The following is a 21,703-nucleotide window of genomic DNA, read 5'->3' on the forward strand; positions in this document are numbered from 1 at the left end:
CACTGGGACTAATGATTTCCTTTCCCAAGGCTTGATAACTATCAAAATACAATTGTAGTAAAGATGACTGATTACTGCCAGGACTATATTTGATTATAAGATGCCATCATCCTTTGGAAATTTCCAAACTTTGTGGGGTTTTCTATATTTAATTTTAATGTTACAGTTGTTTTTTATATTTGGAAATAAAAAATTAAACTGTGACTCAATTTGTGACAAAAATTAAATTGAACTCATTCTTTATCTAGCATGTTTTACATATTTTGTCTACAAAGCCCTAAAACACTAAATATTGTGATGTATTTACCTACAAATAATTCACAATGCAATCACATATTTCCAAGAACATATTTATTTGCAATGATCTACTTTGTTTTAAATAATTATGAATTCCATCTACCTTTCCTCCTCTACAACATATTTGTGTTGACCATAGTTAAGATTTAAAATTAAAAGTGAATAATAGCATAAGAAGTAGGGGTACAGATGTGTCCATGTAAGGTGTCATAGGATCCATCTGAGCTTCACTGTCAGGTTCCTGTTTTAACTTGCCCATGAACCATCCTGGCCATTTGCAAGGGGAGGGTTGAGGCACTACTTTGTCCAAGCAGTGGGTGCAGGCACACGTGTGGGCACTGCCCCAGCAGCCAGTCACTGGGCTGGCTGTCCCTTGGACAGAGCCCTGCTCTGCTTCTCCAGGGCTGGATGCTGTGCAGTGCACGAGGACTTGCCTTTAGAAGTGACCTAGCCAGAGCTTATCAGAGGTTCTTCCATCATTTTGCTCTGCCAATCACTATTCCCCAGTGCATGAGTCATATTAAGTATAAATAATGTAATAATATTGATGCAAGAATTAGTGTAACTCAGAACAAAAGAATGAATAAAAATATCTATAAGGCGAGTAGGCTTGGTTACTGCTTTTCAGACAGATTTTTCTCCCTAATGATGAAAACAAAGCCTTGGGAGTCCCAAACCAATGTCCTGGAGTATCTTTCTCAAAAAAGAAAAACTGTGCCAAGACCAAACAGCTGCTTCAGTATGCAGGATGCTGGTACTGTGATTTAGGTAGAGAGCTCTCGTAACTGTTGAGGTTTTCTGTACCAGCTTCATTAGTGGCATGCTTAATGCTAACCTTTCAGGAAATACATTGGTATAAAATCTGTGATTATGTCATCTCTGCTAGGTCTCTGAGGGTCACTGTTAACTCTGCAAAAGTAGGACGTCCTTCAGGTTTCTGAAAAGAAAAGCAGAGAATAAAATTGTGTTAGCAGATTGGTTGATTACAGTACCAGACCTCAGAAATTGGATATAAGTACATATGAGATAACACTTAAAAATTACATTTCATTTTATTAATACAGATGAAAAAAATCAAGCTTGTCATTTTAGAGAAAAAGAAAAATCTGTTATTCATGACACCAGCAGCATGAGCACAGACGCTTGTGAAAAATTCCTGAAATTTCTTTATACTTATTTCAATTCTGGATCAGAATTCCTATGGAATTTCTCCCTGCAGTAGGTTTGTGGAAAGCCCTACCAGCCAGGAAACCATGGCACTCAGGAATGCTTCCTGTGTTTTTGATAAAGGATTTTCACTGCTGTATAATTTGAAGTGCTGCAGCTCAGCATGGAAAACAAACTCCTGTCTGGTGGCAGACAGGAAAGAGAATTTCCCCATGATCTCTCTGCTGGATGGCACCCCAATGGGTGTTTGCAGTAAGCAGGCAAGCTGGATGCAATTTAGATTTCCTTCTCTTAAGCTTGTTCTTTTTACTCAGGATTTTAAAATTTTATTCAGAGGAGTAGGGTGGGAGATAAAGGAGGCAATGGTAACGACAAGATTCCCCAGCTACTCGCTGTGTATGCCCACAATTTTACATGAAAAAATTGCACACAAAGCTCTTCTGAAAGGACTTTTAACCTAAAATAAAGATTCATTTCTTCTAGAGACTAGAGAAGGAGGGCTCTTAAGGGACTAATCAGATGGAGAAGTTGAGGAAATCAGTGTTTTGTTACCAATATAGGAAATAATAGGTGCTGGACAAATGGTGAAAGAACATGAAGTACTAAATCAGCTTGGAGAGGGTGAAAGAGGTGCAGCCTTAGGAGCTGCCCTGATGTACAGAGATACTGATATACACTTGAAAAGGGGGTTTCAAAATCTACATTTAGTGGGCATATCCACTTGGTGTATGAGTGTGTGTTATCATCCAGAGCAGATCTAGAGAAAGCCATGAACAATACAAAGGCACAAAAAAGGTATCACATTGCACCCAGCAGAGAAACAGGACAGCAGTGGCATATTCCAACCAGGGATGCTCTAGACCTATTGTACTGATAGTGTGCTCTGTATTTCTCAGCTGCAACAGTTAAAAGAAGCAGAGGCTTGCAAACTTTTGTAAACTCCAAAAACAGTTGGAGATGCTGAGAATGCCACAGATATGAAATATGGATTTAATGCCTTGAGCTTTTAAGATTGCTCTTACATCCATGTTAAAAATTAAGAACAAAGTAATACCTCAGGGAAAAAAAACCAAGGGGAACAAACCTCATGCCAGCAGCTGTACATGACTTTGTACACAGGATGTGATGCCAAATGTGGTCGATAAAGTCGGTTACCCTGAGAAATCTCACGGACAACTTCAGCATTTGACTTGGTTTCAAAAGGCATTTTGCCTTCTGTGAAAACTTCCCACATCAGTACACCTAGAAGTGAACCAAAATAGGTTTAGGACAAAACAAAAGATTCCAAACCCACAAGTTTTCAACAAAATTAGGAGAATAAAAACCACTCCTGATTCTTCTGTGTGTTGAAAAATGAATGAGAGTACGGGCAGCCTGAGCTGAATGAAGGATACAGCCCAAACAATTTTCAACTAATATAATTCTGCTCTCTTTTAAGTCAGCTAAGGTGATGGTCCATGAAACTCAGATGAATACATTTGGCTAATGAGGACTCATCAGAAATGCACATTTCAGTCAAAATCTACTTTTTAGGTGCAACCTTCCGAATGAAAAATCCATTTGTCCAATATAAGCAAACTTTGAAAATTGGGAAAGACTGAAGTTTCAGATATGTAGTATGGGTAGAAATTTATAATTTTCTAAATCACATCAGTAGTTTTTTTTAGGGAAGTATGGTTGCCCTTTCACCTAATCAACTCACCAAATGACCAGACATCTGATTTGCTGCTATATTTTTTGAAATGAAAGACTTCAGGAGATGACCATTTGACTGGAAACTTGGCACCTGAAGAGCTGATATATTCATCATCAATGACATACCTGAAGAATAAGAGGAAACCACATATATTTCAATGAGTGACATTCCCACTCATTCCAGAAAAATAGTATCAATTTGGAAACAAAATTATATCGCTATTTTAGTATAAAATGCACACACACAAAAAAACCCCATAGCAATGCACTTAAAGATATTTTTGTCTAAATGAATGATTTGGATTATTCATCAGAATTATGTCAGAATAAAACATTTTGATACAAGCATAAGAGTGACAGGATGGTTATTGTTAATATACACCCAAAAGATGACAATAAAACACATCACCATGGGCAAGAAAATCAGCAGCAATAAATAATTAGTCTTTTTTTTAAAGGATCCACCTTTTCAACCTCTTGTTCTACCCAAGTAAGACTCTTGCTGTCCATCTTCACAGATGCCATATCAGGGACATTGTTACCAAAGCAGCACACAAACAAATGTTTATCACATTCAAGACAGCAGTTCTTGTAGGAGCACTAAAGTAATTGTTTTTCCCCAAGCTTATAGGAGCTGACCTCCTAGATAAAATGAAATTATTTACCTAATGCAGGCATTTATAGGGCAACATTTTAAATGACTACTAGGCTGACCGCAACATCCTTATGAACTCTGGGCACATTTTCCAAGTATTAACGTTCCTGAGCAGATCACAGACATGCAGTACACATTTATTCTCAGGGAAAGCATAAAGGTAATTTTTTTAAAGCACCTTTTAAAGGAGGCCACATTGAAATAAATAATCTTTTTGCCTCACTTTCTCGTTTTGGTTCAGGCACAGAAACATGGGAGGCTGTTGAATTAGGAACATATGAAATAGCAGTACAAAATAACCTGTAAAAGCAGTTGTGTGAGCTCTGAATAATTAGGTTGTGTTCCCATCGCGTTTCCACAGCCTCCTCAGGATAGTGAGTCCTAGAGCCAGCCCACTGATCTCCACTTTGTGGCCACAGTGAGCCTTTCAGGTCCATTATTCTTAGGCTGGAGCCTGGCAGCCACCTTGGTCTTCCTGTATTTTCTCATTCATTTGGATGAGTCCAGAGCCCTGATGCTGACCTTTCCCTTTTGGGGAGCAGTACAACCATGGTACAGGATAGCCCTTTGAAAAACAAGTCCTTAGCTATAAACTGCTAGGGTGTTGTAAGCCTGAGGTTAGAAATAGGAGGCAAAACTGAAGGAGCATGGCTGTGCAGACCTAACGACTCGCAGCCACAAGTGTCACCACAAGCTTCTGCTCAGAGCCACTGACTGTCTTTCAAGCTCATCTGCCTCCTAATGCTAACCCACAGAAAAACCAGCCAGTAAAGCACAAAAGTAGAGGGCTTTATGTTGGCCTTATAAGAGGACAACCTTTTGTTGTCCTCTTTGGTCAGCATTCAGTCATTTGGCCAGCTCAGCTGTGTCCTCTGAGGAAAGTCTGTGAGGCTAGAGTTATGTTTCTCAGGCTGGTGCTTGTCAGAGTTGAGAGTACTCTCTTTCCTCACTTTGGCTGGTTCTATCACTAAGCAGAAAAACCACTTCCCTTCCAGAGCAGCATGTGTCACACTTCCTACCCACATGGTCCTCCCTGCATCCTGCCTCACCTACTCAGCTACCGCAGCCTCCAGAGGTCAGCACCAGCTCCAGTTCTGTCCCTAGCGACTTTCTCACCTCCATCCTGCTCAGCAAAGCTGGGGAACTTCTTTCTTCAGGCTTCTGGCTGCCCTGTGCACTCTGGGCATTTCTCTGTCCATAAACACCTCTGAAGTTTACCTGGCACTGTGTTTACCTATCTTGCTCTCACCAGGAGCAAGAGGAGGACATGACATCCAGTTCATGGTACAGTGGTTAAACAACATTACAATTTTCATCAGGATTCAAATATTACCCACAGTGGGATCCCCCAAACCAGTGAAGCAAGCAGTGAGGTTAACTAAAGATCATGCTGCACCTGTCTGAGAATGGGTGCTCACAAAACCTTTGTCAGTGACCTCGTACCTTGCCATGCCAAAGTCAGATACTTTAACCACGTGCTCCTCATTGACTAAACAGTTTCTTGCAGCCTGGGGAAAATGAGAGAAACATATCTGAAATCTGGGCTAAAGATTTTTAAGAGAAATACAGCAGCTGATTATATTCGCTCTAGCTCATGCTGTTTATATCTGAAAGGAGAATAATGTATTGGTCAAAAATATTAATGAATTTTTGAGTCAGTGAACATACTTCACTATTGTGTAGTTATACATACATAGCACCTGGCAACTTATATGCTTGTAGTATGAGTTGCGATATGTTTATGTATTCTTAACAGTGAAAGACTTTTAGGCTTCAGAGTCTAATGATCCAACCAGATATTTTCCTGAACATCAACACAAGGGACAATTAGTGTGACTTCTTAAATTTGTTTTTTGATGTTTTCATTACAGAAATCAGGAACTTCCTGGTAATTTTCAAGATTTTACATTTCTTCTGCAACTAGGCAGGAGAGGAGGAAGATTTCCTCTCTGCATCCAAATGTGAGCATTGAAAAAGTATCAAGGAGTAAAGAAACAAACTCCTTTTCTCGAATTCCCTGCCTATGGGCAGAAAAGCCACTCATATATCCCAACATTAATGAATGGCTGTAGAGAGCCAAAAAATATAGATAGAAAAATATTTCAATTTTAAAAAATTCTCATTGTTGCTGACATTTTGTAATGCTGTGATTCTGGTTGTGTTCTAATCACTTTCACATTGAGATGTCATAATACCAGCTAGTTCCATGTCAATATCCTAATTTTCTCTGAGCTCTCAAGGGGTGTTTCCAATGGACAAACTTCTCTCAAGTGGTTTTTTGAGCTGTCCATGGGCAAAACAACAGCTGAAAAGTTTGGATTTTCCTTATTAGATCCTGCAGGGCTGAAGTCTTACAGGATACATAGTGCCCCATAAAATGCAACAGCACATTCTGTACTGCAAATATTTGTTAAGAGCCACAGAAAACCTATCGTACTTACCAAATCACGGTGAATAAAGCTGTTTCTTTCCAGATATTCCATCCCTTCACAAACGTCCTGGCACATGCTCAGGAGAACGTCTCTGCCGAGTTTCCCCCGCCTTTGCCGCAGGTAACTGAGCAGGCAACCATTTTCCATGAATTCAGTCACAACATAGAGGGGCTTGTGAAGGGTGCACACTCCATAAAGCTGGACCAGCTTTGGGTGGGAGAGTTTCCTGTTTAAAATCACATTTTCAACAGGCTAATATTTGTTCTTGGCAGGTAACTAAACCTTTGATTCTCATGATGGCTTTGAAAAAATATTTCACTACTTGATAAACAGTGTCCTATTCAGCTGTACTAAGAGTTCTCCCAGTACTTAATGCTTTTCTCTCTAAAACTTTCTACAAAATTTCACTCTGTGAACCCATAATTCTTCATTAGTTATATAAATGCAGTGAATGCAAAGCTTGATTTTGTTGCTGCAAAATGGAAAGGTCGAGCTACACTTGGTTTGCAGGCAGGGGCCTTGACCCTGCAAGGAAGAGTTCATCCCTTCTGGGCTTTGCCAAGACCTCGTGTGGATACTTCCTTAATTTGCAAAGTTTGCAGGTATGGTAATATAGTTTCTCAAAAGCTTTAGTTGGGTAGAAGCTCTTCCTAGAGACACTGAGGTATGGATTAAAGAATAGTTGTAGGAGCACAGTTACATTTTACCAGAACATTTATTCCCCATTGAGCTCCACAGTACAAAGCAAGACACACTCTAAAGAAAGAGTCTGGGCATAGGAAGCACCTGCATCAGCTTGGTTCAGACCTTTATATCAGCCTTTCTGTCCCACACATCCACCATTCCCATCAATCTGCTTTGTTTGTTTGAAATGGAATTAGGTTATATTTATTTCTTGGTAAGCTGACAGAATAGCTTTTGTACTTACATCATCAGTTTGGCCTCCTCTATGAAATCATCTTCAGACATTGCACCTTCATTGATTGTTTTGATGGCAACCTTGACAGTCTCTTTCCATTTACCAAGATAAACAACTCCAAACTGCCCACGCCCAAGTTCTTTCAGTATCAGCAGTTCAGATGGGTTTAATCCCCACTCCTCTGCAAAAGCAACCCAAAATGTCAGGAGAGTCAGGCCAGGTTTCCTGAGCCCTGCTGCAGGAGACATGCCTTGCTGATGGCAGTCAATGAGCACTGCAAAGCATCACACTTGTTCGTCAGTCATAGCATGAGTTTTAAATATCTGAAATTTTTTACTGGCTCATATATGTTTAAATATAATTGCTATTTTACAGCTTAAAGAATGTGATTAGGAATTTTGCTTAATGTAGGAATGTCTGAGGCTTGAAGATAAGGCAAGTGTTTAGCTTTGATTACACAAGAGAACTTTTTTGGCACTATGATGTGTGATGTTTTTATCTCCAAACCAGTTCCAGATGGATAGTATAGCTACAGAAATAGTCAGTGGCTACCTTTATTGTAATAACTACAATAGCTCAACCCTTCAGAAATATTAAGCCATGAGATTCATGGGAACATGAAAGATACTCAGTTTTGGAGGTTCCTGTTGTCTAATAGATGGTATGAAATTCCTGATCTATATACACAAAACAGGCATTTATTGCTTGTTTGTTTCAATACCACATAAGATTCCATTCTTATTTCTAAAACCTGCAGAACTGACAAAGAAAATCTTCTCCATAAATAGTATTAATTTCAGGTTTCAATTTTGGTTTCCTAAGCATTTACAAAAATCAAATAGCCTTTCAAAAGCTATTAAATGTTTATTTGAGTCTTAGGTTTGCTTAGAAAAGTCCAAATAGCTCTGAATGCACTGGGCGCTGTAACAGAAGCACAACAGTCACAGAAGCAGCTCAGTCAGGTGTCTCATTTAGTACTGACACTGTTTATGTGTTTAGTATTACCAAAGAATTTCACAGATACAATTTAGTAATTAAACTGGGTGAATATGAGCTAAATTCTTGCCTCAGATATTTAGCAGATAGCTAAATCTCCTTCAAAAGAAGATAAAAAATTTACCATAACTCAGTCCTGTAGTTTCTGGTGAGGTGCATCCATCTGATCCAACTGGATGTCGGAGACGTGTGATAAGACCTGTAGGGGACAAAGCCAAGATATTCTGCTGACCAAGTATTTAATTTTAAAATATGCTATACCATACTTCTTCTCAAACAAAATTACTTGGAATCTCATGTAAATTTCTTATTTATTGAAGTTATTTTTGCCTAGTTTGCTCAGATAAAACACTACAGTGAGAAGAAACGGAGAAAGACTATTTAATAGGGCTCTGACTACAAAAGTATTTCTACTTCATAAAGCCAACACTAATACTCTTACTTTTTTGTACCATGACAGTAAGCATAAATGACCTCTAAAATGCTGTATCACTGACCTAAGTAGGATCGCATGACTTCTCAGGTTTGAAATATTTTTGTGTCTCATTTATTTTCTTTGCATTAATAAGCCAAGAGTACTAGTGAATACATCCTTCACCAAGGACTCCCTGAGTTCATTGATTCTTCCCACTACTACTTTTAGGGCCAATTCTGCTACAAGTGTTTCCTGCAATTCTCCTCCCTCCAGCAAGAGGCTCTGTCCATTCCCATATCCTCCTCTCTAGAGCAAGGGATCTCCCTGTGTTTTCCCATCTTCCCTCATTCAGAGTAAAACCATTTTATATTGTATTAAAATGATGGGCAGAACCAAGGTGAAGGATATTTTTCATGCTAAAAATTATAAAAGTCTGCCATCAGCCAACAGTTAGGGGTATCTAACTCTGGTAAGCTGAAAGTCAGTGTTGGAGAGTCCTTGTGAGCACAAGAACTAATTCTGCCCTTGATTGTTTGTGTTATGGGTTGGGTTTTTTTCAAAATCAGTAGAATGCTGCCTGCTGATGCACAGCATAGCTCTTGCTTTTATTAGATTGCATGTATGCTGGTCCTTGTCATAGACAAAGAAAGAATTATGATCAAATTACACCCAAGTCCCATTCGATCAAATGTGAACCAGGAGAATACAGAGAAGTCTTTTATCTTTGCTAAACTCATTTAATAATGTAGACAAGTTTGGTCGTTTCACTTCCCTCATGGTATATGCACATGACAGCTATAACTTTGGCAGAAAGAATCAAGGCATATTTGAATTCATTACCAATAGAAACACTTGTGTCAGATTTTATAAGGAAGCTATTAGAAAAAGATGTAAAACCATTATCAGCTCACATGCATTACCTGCAGCATTGTGTTGATGATACTCAATGAGCTCAGGAACAGATGAGAAGACATAATTTTCTGCTACATAATATTGTCCTGAGTGATTTTGTTTAATTTGATAATGTAGAATATTCCCATTATGACTTCTGAAATCAACAAAGCATTAGAATTTTCAGTAAAAATAATTTATAGTATAAATCTGCTTAAATTTCACTATGAAAACATAGAAAAATCTGAAAACTTGGGACACAGTTCTCAGCTGAGAATGGCTGTGTCTAGCTGGAACACTGTTTCAAGAGAAAAAAAACCACTTTTGTTGCCAAAGTATTTTTTACCCCTGTATCAATGCATTCATAAGAAATAGCCACAGTGTTTAAGAATTGCTCCTCCTCATTTAACATTCATTTGAATACAACCTCTTGAAATTAAAATGTTACAAATTACCTGCATTTTCTCCCCAAAAACTTAAACACATATTCATGTATAGCATGAGATTAAATTTTCAGTTCTATTTCTTCAAAGAGTCTTCACTGGAGCTTTTATTTGAAACCTTTGTTTTTCTGTATTTCTTTGCATTATCTGTCTTTTTTGCTTTCTGTGTATTTTGCTGTCTGCTTATCCCTGCTTCTGTGACACTCAAAATTAAGCAGTTAAGTTTGCATTTCAGGCTGGTGGTTGCTGAGGGTTAGTACTCTAAATTGTGGACGCAGCAAGCAGAGCTCAGAATACAGAGACATTATACAGTCTGCATTACTGAGTCATTGTCAGAAACACTCCTGAGCCTACAGAAATTGTGAGCCTGACCCCAGCACAGAGATGGTGGGGAGGGCTGGCCCCATGTTTTCAAGGAGGGAATGGAGGGAGGGAGGGAGGGAGGGAGGGAGGGAGGGAGGGAGGGAGGGAGGGAGGGAGGGAGAGGGTGGAGGTAACAGCAATGCATTAGCTGCTCTCACCTCTGACTTGCTGTAAGAGGGAGAGAAGGAAAGCAGACACAGTAGATACAGGGGGATGTGGGAGGGCTGATGAAAAGGTTATAAAATAGCTTGAAATAGGTTAAGTCAATGGTGTAGGTGATTGCTCCTGATATGGGCAAGTGTGAGTCCTGTGGGTGTTGTCCAGCAAAAGTAAGATTGCACAGTAGGGGTGAGGTGATTTTGGGAGACAAACAGGTGAAGTTTGAGCACAGCAGAGTCTGGGATGGATTTACAGTGCACAGAGCCTGTGGAGAAAGGAAACAGTTTGGTGTAGTGGCCAAAGGCTGTGGCATGGTTTCCACAGCTGGTTTCCACAGCAGATCATTTGAGAATTTCAGAGAGTGCAGGTAATCCTGTCTTGCCAGGACCTTTGCACACTGACTCCCAGATCCACCACCCCCCTTTATCTTTTCTGCACACAGGGTGATTAACTCTGCATGAAAAGCATCCCAGTGGCTCCCTGTTCCTGTGCACTGCATGTCCAACCTACCCAGTTATTCTGAGGAGTCTGGAGGAAGCTTTTCCATCACCACTTGATTCAAACCCCGACCATTCAGAGGAACTCACCCCTTAGCCCGCGAATACATGGACAGCGTAAGAAGACCCTGCCGGCTTGAATCCCTGACAACAAAGGCACCTTCTTTGGGCTGAAAAGAAATCCAGGTAGAGTTATTTTATGCTTTTGAACTTCAGTAATGCTCCCTTGAGACAGGACTTGCAGCTGATTACCAAATTCTGTAGCATACCTATGGCTATTTGGGAGGAAGATCAAGAAGTGGAGAACAGGAATAGATAGCCAGGTACATGGCAGAGCAAAATAAACCAAGAGAAAATAACAAATGCCAGGAAACTTTTAGAGATAAGTAATTTAGCTGAATTATACTCTTCAGTGTCAGAGAGTGAAAATGTTTCAATTTATTAAAAAATCAAATTGTACAAATCACTAGGAAAAAAAATCCAGTTAAAACAATTCTGTCTGAGACGTTCTTCCTTGGTCTTTCTTGTCCTAGGCCTGAGCAAAGACCCAATGAGTTTGACTGAGTTAGGCACTTTGGTAACTGACAGGGGGTAGAATCAGTGTGGATTGTTTGCTCTGTATTTAAGGAAGATGCAGTGATTTGTTAAGTTCTGCTAAACTCAGAGCTAATTAGCTTACTACATGGATTTCAATTTTTAATGTCTAATGTAACAGACAAGCACAGTAAGCCACATAATTTGATTTATCTGGCATAGAATTTGCTGGGGCTACAACTTAAAGCTTTGTGAAGTCTAGATAGTCTGCACTTTACACTTACACCAGAAAGCCTTTCCTTTTAAGGTAGAAATCTTAAAATGTACTTTTCTCTCTTACAGAATCCCAAACAGATTTTGATTTGACTGTGATAATGCTCTTGATGCCTCTACTGATAGGTATTTTTTCAGTACTGTTAGCTCTATGTGTAAGCTGAATTACCTTCTGGTGCAAAAGAAGTTCTGCCTGGCTTCTGTTCATGTTTCTGCAGTACCACCTGCAACAAGGACATAACCTATCCTTAATTTCAGACAGTAAAAATGAATGTTTGCTTTGTTTCACAGTTTAATAGTTGCATTATTCCAAGTCAAAAACATGTTTAGAACTATCATTGCATATGAATATGTCTTAATTTAGAATGATTTTATTAGACATTTTTTTAGAACTTTTTGGCCCCAATTTACTGTGACTAAATATTAGCTCAAAGAAAAGAAGAAAAAAAGAAACCCCAGGGGAAAAAAAAAAAAAAAAAGTTATGCCAAACTGTGATGAAATTTACAGTCCTGGATGATGTGTCAAGCCTTTCTTCTCTACAATTTTTCAGAATTTTCATCTTCTCTCCAGTAATTTAAATTTATAGTGGATGAAATTAGCTACATGATCACAACAGGCAAAGATCAGAATACAGAATTATGCATTGGGTCTACAGAAACAGGAAAAATCTGGATTCTGACACTATGATTCATGTACATGAATTTAAATTCATTTTAGGAGTAATGTTTTGTATTTAAAAAAAAAAGAAAGCTTTTGATAAACATGTTCATGTCTAATAAAAATTTGAAGGCTCAGACATTAAAATGTATTTCTGCAATCCATTTTTAGAAATAAAAGCCCAGTTATAATTTTCAAAGGTACTTACTTGTATGTTTCTAAATTGCTTTTCTTCTCTGTAACATAGTTGCTGGGAATTAGACCTTCATTCCTGAAACGACATATTGGGGATAATATTATAGTATGGTGTAAAAGATAAGTAGGATTAAGATATACATCATCCTTTTGTTGAATTACAAAGATTCCTTATCTTGGGGGCTATGTTGCTGGATACTGAATTCCAGCATTAAAACTGAATAAAAATTTGAGTCCTTTCATCCAGGCACAACTTTTTGTCCCATGACTGTTGATGGCTACTCAAATGAAAAAGCCAGATGGTATAGGCTGAGATTTAGGAAAAAAAATATTTTCCTTCTGAACCAGAAGCCACCATCTTTATTTCTGGCCTGTACAAACCTCCTATATGAAGAAATACAAAGTGTGTGCTTGTTTGTATGTTCAAAATAGTTGTCAGTATACTTTTGCTGAAAACATAAGTTGAGAAAAAGCATTTAAAATATTTAAAGGAGAAATCTGAAGGGAAAGGAGATGGTTATAATATAACATGCAACCATTCCCAATATCATAGTACAGGATATACTGAAGATAATACAAAGGAGAAAGGGGAACAAAACAAAACTAACATAAGTGTGAAAAAGATCCTAATTGAAGTTATCTAGCTCTCTGAAATAACCAGGTATTTTGGGGAAGAGGTTATGTTTCAGGAATGTCTTCATAATCTCTGTGGTTTCATAAAGTTTTTACACGTACATGCTCCATTGTAGAGCATTTGAAATATGGAAAGCTGGATTTTCACATGGCCCAGAGCCCAGTGATCCACATGGTCTTCAAACATCCCTATGTTGCTCAGGAACCTACTGAGTGTAGGGCTTAACTCTGAATTCCCAACAGGTTCTAGATTCCCTGTCCACTTCTGGGGTGCCAAGCCCTGCTGAAACTCTCCCCAGTCATTCTGTGTGCCTCACATATAGTTGAACACTTTCAAGCCTGTTCCTACATAGTCCCATAAGTCTCATTCTATCTGCCCACCTTTGCACAGGTTGTTTTAAGGCTTTTTTCTTTCTTTGTAGGGAGATTGAAATAGATGCCCTCTCTCTTACCCATGTTGGTCTCTTGCCTTCCACCAGAGGGGATCATACTGTTCCAGGACAATGTATTCTTCTGATTTCTTGAGAGGTAAATCTAAAGGCCCTCTAGCAAAGAAGTCATAGAGTGCAATAACTCTGGGTTTGTCCTTGTAGTCTTCAAAGGCCTCAGGAGGCAGAGGAGGTAATGGCTTGTCCTTAAACTGTCTCTTGGGCTGCTGAAAAATCAAAGTATTTTTCATAACTAGTCTTTTCTCTCTACTATAGATTGCTTAGTTACTCTTACTCTGTAATTTTTATGCAACAAAGGACTTTATATGCTCAAGAGCTAGTTACTCCCCTGCTTATCCTGGTACTGAGCCACGGTGTGTCAATTCTCTCTTTTTACCTGCCAAAATGTTACTTACCCCACACTTCCAAATAGATTCATAGGAAACATCTGGCTGTGAGGCAGAGTACTGGGTCACCAGGACAGCGTCAGGCTCCAGGTTCACTTTTGTTCTCATTGCCCTGATTTTGAAAAACATTAAGCATTCGTGTGAATGCCTACCTGTAAACAGGCACATTAAAAATTCCATGGCCAACCATGCCTTCCTTCATTAAGGATGTATGGCAAATACATCCTACATCTTCTACTGCAAATAGAGGGACTTGATTAAGTCCTTTATGTGTAGATATTTAATTACTGAAAAGTTTAAGCATTTCACATACCTTTCTTGCACTGAGCAGCAGCAGCAGCAGAAAACAGACTGGATGGTGTGATCTGTGAACAAGAACAATTTCCATATTTGCAGTGTTTCTGTTTGTTTGCTCACAAAACTTAGAGAATTAAGGACTATCCTATGTGCTTACACCCACTGTTAGCTCTATCTTGTTGTGAGATATCTAGCAAATCATTATGGCTGAATTTGCAGTCACCAAAACCAGCAGACCTTTCCTACCACAGTCTCCCTTACAATGTTTTGGCAATCATGAGGCTATATGTATGAGCTAAATCAGCTCACTAAATCAGCAAAAATAAATAATAAAAAAAGATACATTGTCAGCCAAATTCATACCAATTTGGCTGATTACACCGCCCTGCACAAGTTCTACCTAGTGCAATGAGGGGAATGAGACTCTTGTCAGGGACAGGAGATGGAGAACTGTCCCCTTTAGCACTGACATAATTTTTAGATTATTCAAGACAAATATAAAACCATGCTTGCATGACAAGCTTTTCTTTATTTTGAGGTTTATTAAAGGAACCACACTATATTTACTTCTCTGAATTAATACTGATTTTCCTGTTTCTGTTGCAGCCATTAATATAATGAATACACTAGCCTAGGTTTGAAGTGCAGAGAGAATATGTGCTTTACACTTCCATGTCAAGGGGCTGATAATCCTTGTTTACAAAATTGTTTCTAAATCCAAAATACATTAGATACATCATCACAGACATCAAAAATTTAGAGAGAAACCAATCCACTCTATCTTGTATATGCAGCAGAGATAATATGATACTAAATATGTTGGAAGGCATTAAAAATATTTGAATAAAGTAAATAAATGGTTGACACCTCGTCCACTCCTACCCTGGCAGAGATGTACCTTCCCCAGTTTGTGTTCCCAGAGCAGATTGAGCTAAGCTGCAGCAGTTATAGTCCTGTACTTTTCTTCTCCACCTCAACTCATCTCAAACTGGACAAGACAGGATGCTAAAAGGGCAGGTACTCCCTTTTTACTGGGTCAGATCCCTGAAGTGTCACCACTGGGCAGGTGGGAGGGCACAGCAGCACCTGCAGGACAGGCTCAGGTTCTTCTTTTAAGAAGCATGTCAGTCAGGGATGGAGAGACAAGGTTCCCCTCATATTCAGCAGCACTAACACAAAATAAACTTTATATCCCACTAGAATGTGTCCTATTTTTCTCTGCCATAGATGTCACAGTTTGCAAAGAGGCCTCAGATTTTTATTTGAAATAGACTTCCCAAGGTCTCAGAATTTTGCTGCTTTGTATTTCAATGATATTTCTTTGTGCAGTCCCACCAGTTCCTTCCACATTATTTGTTTTGCCCTCATGGCACTTTTGCATTGCTGACCCTAATGACCTAATCCAGCCTGGAATAAATAGGATGTCCCTTCTAGTGTCCTGTGAAACCTTTTGCCATTGCCTATTACTAGCTGAAAGCCAAGTGTACTAAGAATATGAATCTTAGCATTCAAACAATTAAGCAACCTTACCACATAATGAAAACGTAATTATTTTCCCTATGAAGGTACACAGCATAGCAAATCTTGTGCTAATAAAAAAAGTGAGAATGTTCGATGTCAGAATGATAAGACCAAATCTAGTTCTTAGTTGGAAGAGCCCTGTCTCATAAGTGGTTTGTTTAGACAGTCTTGAAAGTCATGGTCAAGTTTCCCCTAGAGTGTTGAATCCTGTGAAGAATCTATTGTATGGGAAATGGATGAGCTGACTGTAATCAGAAGACACCATCGATTGTTTGATAAAAATTTCCAGTGACAGCTGTGTAAAATGCAGCAAATAAAAATACCCAAGTCAGCTGACAGCAACAATTCTCTTCAAAGCAGCCAGACTAAAAAGATATTGTCAATGAAGTTGATTTGCTGTGTAATTGTCCAGTGTACATTGAATTGTCCCTTGGCCATTTAAACCTGCCTCATAAATAGTCAACACTGTGGGTGAAGAAATGCTTGGGTTTCTTTTATTTCAGCCAGTGACATGAAGTTTAATCAATGTCTATAAAGTATGTTGTTATTTGCAAACAGGAACATGATATTTCAAAACCTGTTTCTTCTCATTGAACCATCTAGTCTAATTAAATACATTCTTTCTCTTCAGTTTATTTGCTCTCCATATAAAACATTTACAATAAATAGTTAGAAAGAGCACTGCAGACTTTCATTGTAACACTAGAATAATCTTCTAATTAGATTTTAAAGATTTGGCTGTTAGCTTGAAAACAAGGGTTCAGACAGATGCCATGGATGTGTAATTCTGGATTGTTTTCTTTATGAGCCCAGTAATTAGAGTATACTTATAGTGTAAGGTCAGGAATCCTTTTTGCCTTCAGTGAATCTCAGACTTGTTTTGTTAATGGATGACTTTTATATCTGACCCCCTCCTTTCACTGTGCTAAAAGCTATTAGTAATGAATGACTGCATGTGACATCTTAAAAAATACCCTAAGCACATATGATATTGAATATTTAGCCTCTTGTCCTGTCCATAAAACCATAGAAAAGGTATATGTTGAAGCTGTAATTCTGATATTTCTTCCTGTGCTTCATTTGGTGAGCAATTTTTCAAAAGGATGGAGTGTATAACCTAATAAAGATGACAAAATAGGAGATGATAAATTCTGCAGACTGTAAATTAAGGCTCAGATTGGACTAAGGCCATGGATCAGACAAGACCACACTGAATTGAACTGCAGGATCTGGAGGAGCAGCACAAACTGCACAGTCCTACCAAAGTTTAGTGGAGTAGTAGAGTATTTTAAGTGTGAAATCACAGCCTATCAATCCAGCAGATATCATCCTAAAGCAGACAATTTCCAGTTCTTTGAGAATTAATTTGTCTTTATACATCTTATTTCAGCAACCTCAGTCACTTCTGAAATTCTTTTGTCCCTCCATCACTCCTAGAGTATTTGTGGAATTAATTCAGTAGAAATTAGTACAAGTGTAAATTATTGCAGTGCAAACTGTACATTCCTGCTTGGAAATTTGCCAAGGCTGCAAGGAAATATTATCAAAGCTCATAGAAAAAGGCCTTCAGCTCTCCAGAGCTCAGTCCTGCTTTAGTTAAATTGACTTAAGGCCAGAAGCTTGGACCTAATGGCTTGGAATTTCAGTTCTCAAGCAAAGACTCATGTACTGATCTATGCACTTTACATCCTCCCTGGTCATTGGTAAGTTTCTTGAAGTACATTTTCCCCTCCCAATTAAATTCATATTTATTAAGTTCATAACTTACTTCAGAAAGTAGGCCCAAACTGTGATGCTATTTCAGGAAGACATGGCCAACATTACAGATGGGGCAAGCTTTGATACACTGAGTGAATAATTTGATTTAACTCTCCCCGTGGCCAAGGAAGATGCTGACACTGAGGGCTGCACAGCGGTGTGTGCTGTCACACAGCAGGAAGATGGCATTTCCTGCCTGACACTTCTCACCCCCACATGCACTCTCTCAGGTCTTGAGCTCTTCCTTCCTTTCTCTTTTCTCAACACCCAACAGATAAACTAAGAAAGAATTATAATATTTAAACTCCTGTATTTCAAATTTTTAAAAGCTATAATTTAAAATACAAATATTTTGAAAATAGAATTTACTCATTTAAAACATTTCATCTTGATTATCCCTTCTGCTAGATCCCTGAAATCAGTGGAACAATTCTATCTTATTTCCTTTAGTTTTTCACCAAGGACATTCTCCTAAGCAAAACACTGGATTTGTCAAGGAGTGTTAGAGTCACATATTAGCTGGCCTAGATCCTCTGGTCCCCAGCTCAAGTAACCACACTGAAGAGTTCATAAATTAAAGATTAGTCACTGATGGTATCACTGAGAGTTGTGCTTCAGCAAGGAAATCACACTTTGGGTTCCATATTTGGAAGAGAACAGAGAGACCAGTTAGATTTGCCATGTTATGAGTTACAGACTGCTTGGACAGGACACAGGAAAAAAATACAGGCTAAGAGGAAGAAATAGTCTCTAATTTTTAACAGTAAATTAATTTTGATGTCTTTTCAAATAAAGTACTTATGGAGCTATCAATTATTTTAGAATCCACGTCTCTGTTTCTGGCCCAACCAAAAAGTTTCCCATAAATAAAAAAGTACTCAAATCCAGCTTCTTTTAAATCCATAACAAGAAAGATTTCTGCAGCACCCACAGCCCCATTAAATCTTCCAGCTCACATTCCCTTGAGTTCTATCACAACACAAGCTATGTACACACGTTGCTTTGATCCTTGGGGTACGTCATGATGGAAAAACTAAACTCATAGCTTAAAACCTGGGTTTAAATTAAACAAGAAGAGTATTTGAGGTGTTGAATCTAGAACTGGCCATCTTCCTTCTTAAACTGTATACAGAATTTTTTATTTCTGCAATTTTTGATGAAAGCTTGCCACCTTAGACAAAGTTATTTAACACAGGAACAAACAAATACAGTGTGTTTCACTGCTAATGTCTTTTTCTTTCTGGGAATGAGCAGTTTATGAAGAAGACACTTGTTTATAAAGCAGGGTCACATTATCTCCCTGATGACAGTCAAGCAAACACAAATCCCAACACTAGCAAGAACCATGCCAGTTCTGTACATCAGACCTATTAGGATGCTCTGTTTCAAAACAAGAAATAACCATGGCACTAGAAGCATGTGGCTAAAGTAAAAACACTAGGAAAATGGTATTGAAGCTAATCTGACAAATACATAGCCTAAAAATGTGCAGCTGACATTTTGATAACCAACTTTTGAGTCCTGGAAATAAATTTATCTGTGCACAACAGAGCAGATGGGATGCAAAAGGAAGAAGAAAAAGATGGGTCAGCTGTCAGGAACAGCCATTTGCTTAAGCAACTTAAGGAGAGTGCCATGAGAACAGAGAAGGTGGAGTGAAAACACATCATGGCCTGATACAGTCCCACAACACCCAGAGTACACTTTGGCTTGATAATGCTGTCTGTATACATGGCAAATTCACACATATGTGTGCCATCTTCCTCCCATCCTCAGTTGTTACTCACTGTAAATGGCAGCTTTAGGAAAGTAACATCAAAGACAAAAGCAACAATTTAGAAATTAATTTTTATAATTTGCATTTCATAACTTTGCTATTTCACCATTTTCTTCATTTGAGAAGAAAATCCCTTTTTCTGAATCAGTTTCCCAAAGTGCTACTAACACTGAAGGCACTCCAGTCCACATCTAAGGTTTGCACTCTTCCACCATTTTTTGGCTTGCAAGAAGCTCTTGCTCTTGCAATGGAGCCGAAGGTTAACTGTGTTCAACACTACAAACTCAGCTTCACCCACCAAACCTTTGCTGTAACACACCGTGCCTCCTGGTCTGGTCTGCCAGTTTTCAACATTACTACAAAAATCAATAACCTGGTAGAAAGCCACAGTATAGTTTGCTTCTAAAATAATTTTAAAATACAAGCTTTCAGTTTTAGATGTGTGCAAGCTGAGGCTTCCTGTCTTTCCTGTGAGTTAACTCTACTCCAAGGAAAGATAGGTTGAGTTCTACCAAACTCTCTGCCCATGTCCATGTAGTTCACAAGTTTAAGAACAGTATTTGGAAACATCTCCCTATCTATATGTAAAAAATAGTTGCTTTGCTAAATCTGTGGTACAATGGATTAATATTTGTGTGTTAATTTTGAAAGTCAAGACAAGCAGTCTTAACAGAGATCCCCTTAGCAGTGCAAGAGAAAGTAGATTGATATTTTTATGGCAATATTTAAATACTTCATTTGCTAAGTACACTGCTGTTGCACAAAACAAAACTACAAGATCAAAATATGCACCCAAGTTTACTTACAGGTAGACAGAATCATGTCTGGTTATCCGTTTATATCAAAATGAAAATGCAAACCTCCCTTCATCAGCTGTGCCAGTAAAACAGCCCAAACTGAGCTCTTTGCTCTGATATGAAGCATGGTAAACCACAAATATTGCTTGACCACGCCTACTTACCTTTTCTTTAAAAAAAAAACAAAACAGAGTAGAAGGAGAAAAAATGGTCTAGTATGAAATATTTTATAGAAAAAATAAAATTATTAAGCTGTTACCACTAGGTCTAACTATTTTTTTTTAGTAAAAAACCCACAGCAGATATAAATCACAGAATGGTTTTGTTCAAATGGATTTTTGACCCCAACATCTGACAGGATTCAGTTATAATAAAAATGGGAGGAAGGGCTGAAGTAGCTTAAGGGTGAGTGAGCTCATCCAGACGAAAGGATGCTACAGCATTTCAGCGTGCTTTCAAAGATTCCAGGAGAGTCAGCAACACAGCTGCCTCCAGAGGAGTTCTGATACCTTCTAAAATAAGCCACCTAAGGCTACATTCAACTACAAAAAAATAATTCATCTAGAAACTGGGTGCCTCAGAGTTCCTGACATCCTCAGTATCAACCCCATTACCAAGTAGGCAGAAATTATATTCAGGTACTGGGAAGAGGCAAGTGAAAGGGTCAGATTCAAAGCACCCATCCCACTGAGAAAACTGCTGCCAAACCTTCACACAATTAGGGTGTGTTTTATAATATAAATTAATGATAAATATTTAATTATTGCAAAGAAATAGGCTTAAGGTTCATTGCAAGTAATTAATCTTCTGATTTTCCTAAGCATCATTTAGGTTTTAAGGAAAACATTACTTATGACAGGATATGTTGTTGAAAAGAGTTAGCAGCACCATACTTTGGAGGATCTTAAGAGAAAGTGGGGTTCAAAGGAGCAGTCAGGGAAGGAAAGCTTACCTTAAATGTTCCACATTGCTTTTTCCACTACTTTTTCTACTAGATTTTCCCTTTCAACAATGCTTGCTGTTACTATTGAAAGGAGAGTGGTTTTGGACTCAGCAATTTGACAGGTTAGTTTGCATGGTTGGAATAATCTTCTGAGACTTTGTCATGATGGAAATAGGCATTTGAACCTTTCTGGCAGCCTGTAGCTTTTCAATAGAATAGCATGAGAAAAGGAAAGCACTTCTTCCAAGAAAGAGGAGGCTTCCTCCTTTTGAACATAAAGGCAAACATTAAGCAAAGCGGTGTGGGAATCTGGACATCTCTAAAATTGATTACTGAAATACTCCAATGCCAGAATGATGGAATGTATTAAGCTAACTATGGTTACTTTTAATAACTTCATTGGAAATTAAATTCATCATACTTCTCTCTGACTACTTGCAAAAATAACTTTTGTTGCAATCTATTTGCTATTATACATGGCACAACAGCAGAAGTAGCAACAGGAAATGAAAACAATTGAGTTCCTTAGAAGGTGACTACAGTGAAACAGGAG

General features: G+C 38.4%; 1 protein-coding gene across 1 annotated transcript; it reads right to left on the bottom strand.

Moving 5' to 3' along the window:
- Positions 1-1,054: 1,054 nt before the first annotated feature.
- Positions 1,055-20,270, bottom strand: TXK (TXK tyrosine kinase). Its single transcript, XM_059470446.1, has 15 exons — positions 20,217-20,270; positions 14,371-14,422; positions 14,067-14,169; positions 13,675-13,874; positions 12,603-12,665; positions 11,906-11,960; positions 11,020-11,099; positions 9,497-9,624; positions 8,286-8,360; positions 7,175-7,346; positions 6,256-6,472; positions 5,258-5,322; positions 3,167-3,285; positions 2,549-2,706; positions 1,055-1,234 (listed from the first exon to the last, which is right to left on the bottom strand). Exons 1-15 carry the CDS (start codon positions 20,230-20,232, stop codon positions 1,166-1,168), a joined length of 1,572 nt encoding a protein of 523 aa, XP_059326429.1. The 5' UTR covers positions 20,233-20,270; the 3' UTR covers positions 1,055-1,165.
- Positions 20,271-21,703: the final 1,433 nt, after the last annotated feature.

Source organism: Ammospiza nelsoni, chromosome 4 (assembly GCF_027579445.1).
Source record: "Ammospiza nelsoni isolate bAmmNel1 chromosome 4, bAmmNel1.pri, whole genome shotgun sequence".
NCBI classification, from domain to species: Eukaryota; Metazoa; Chordata; class Aves; order Passeriformes; family Passerellidae; genus Ammospiza; species Ammospiza nelsoni.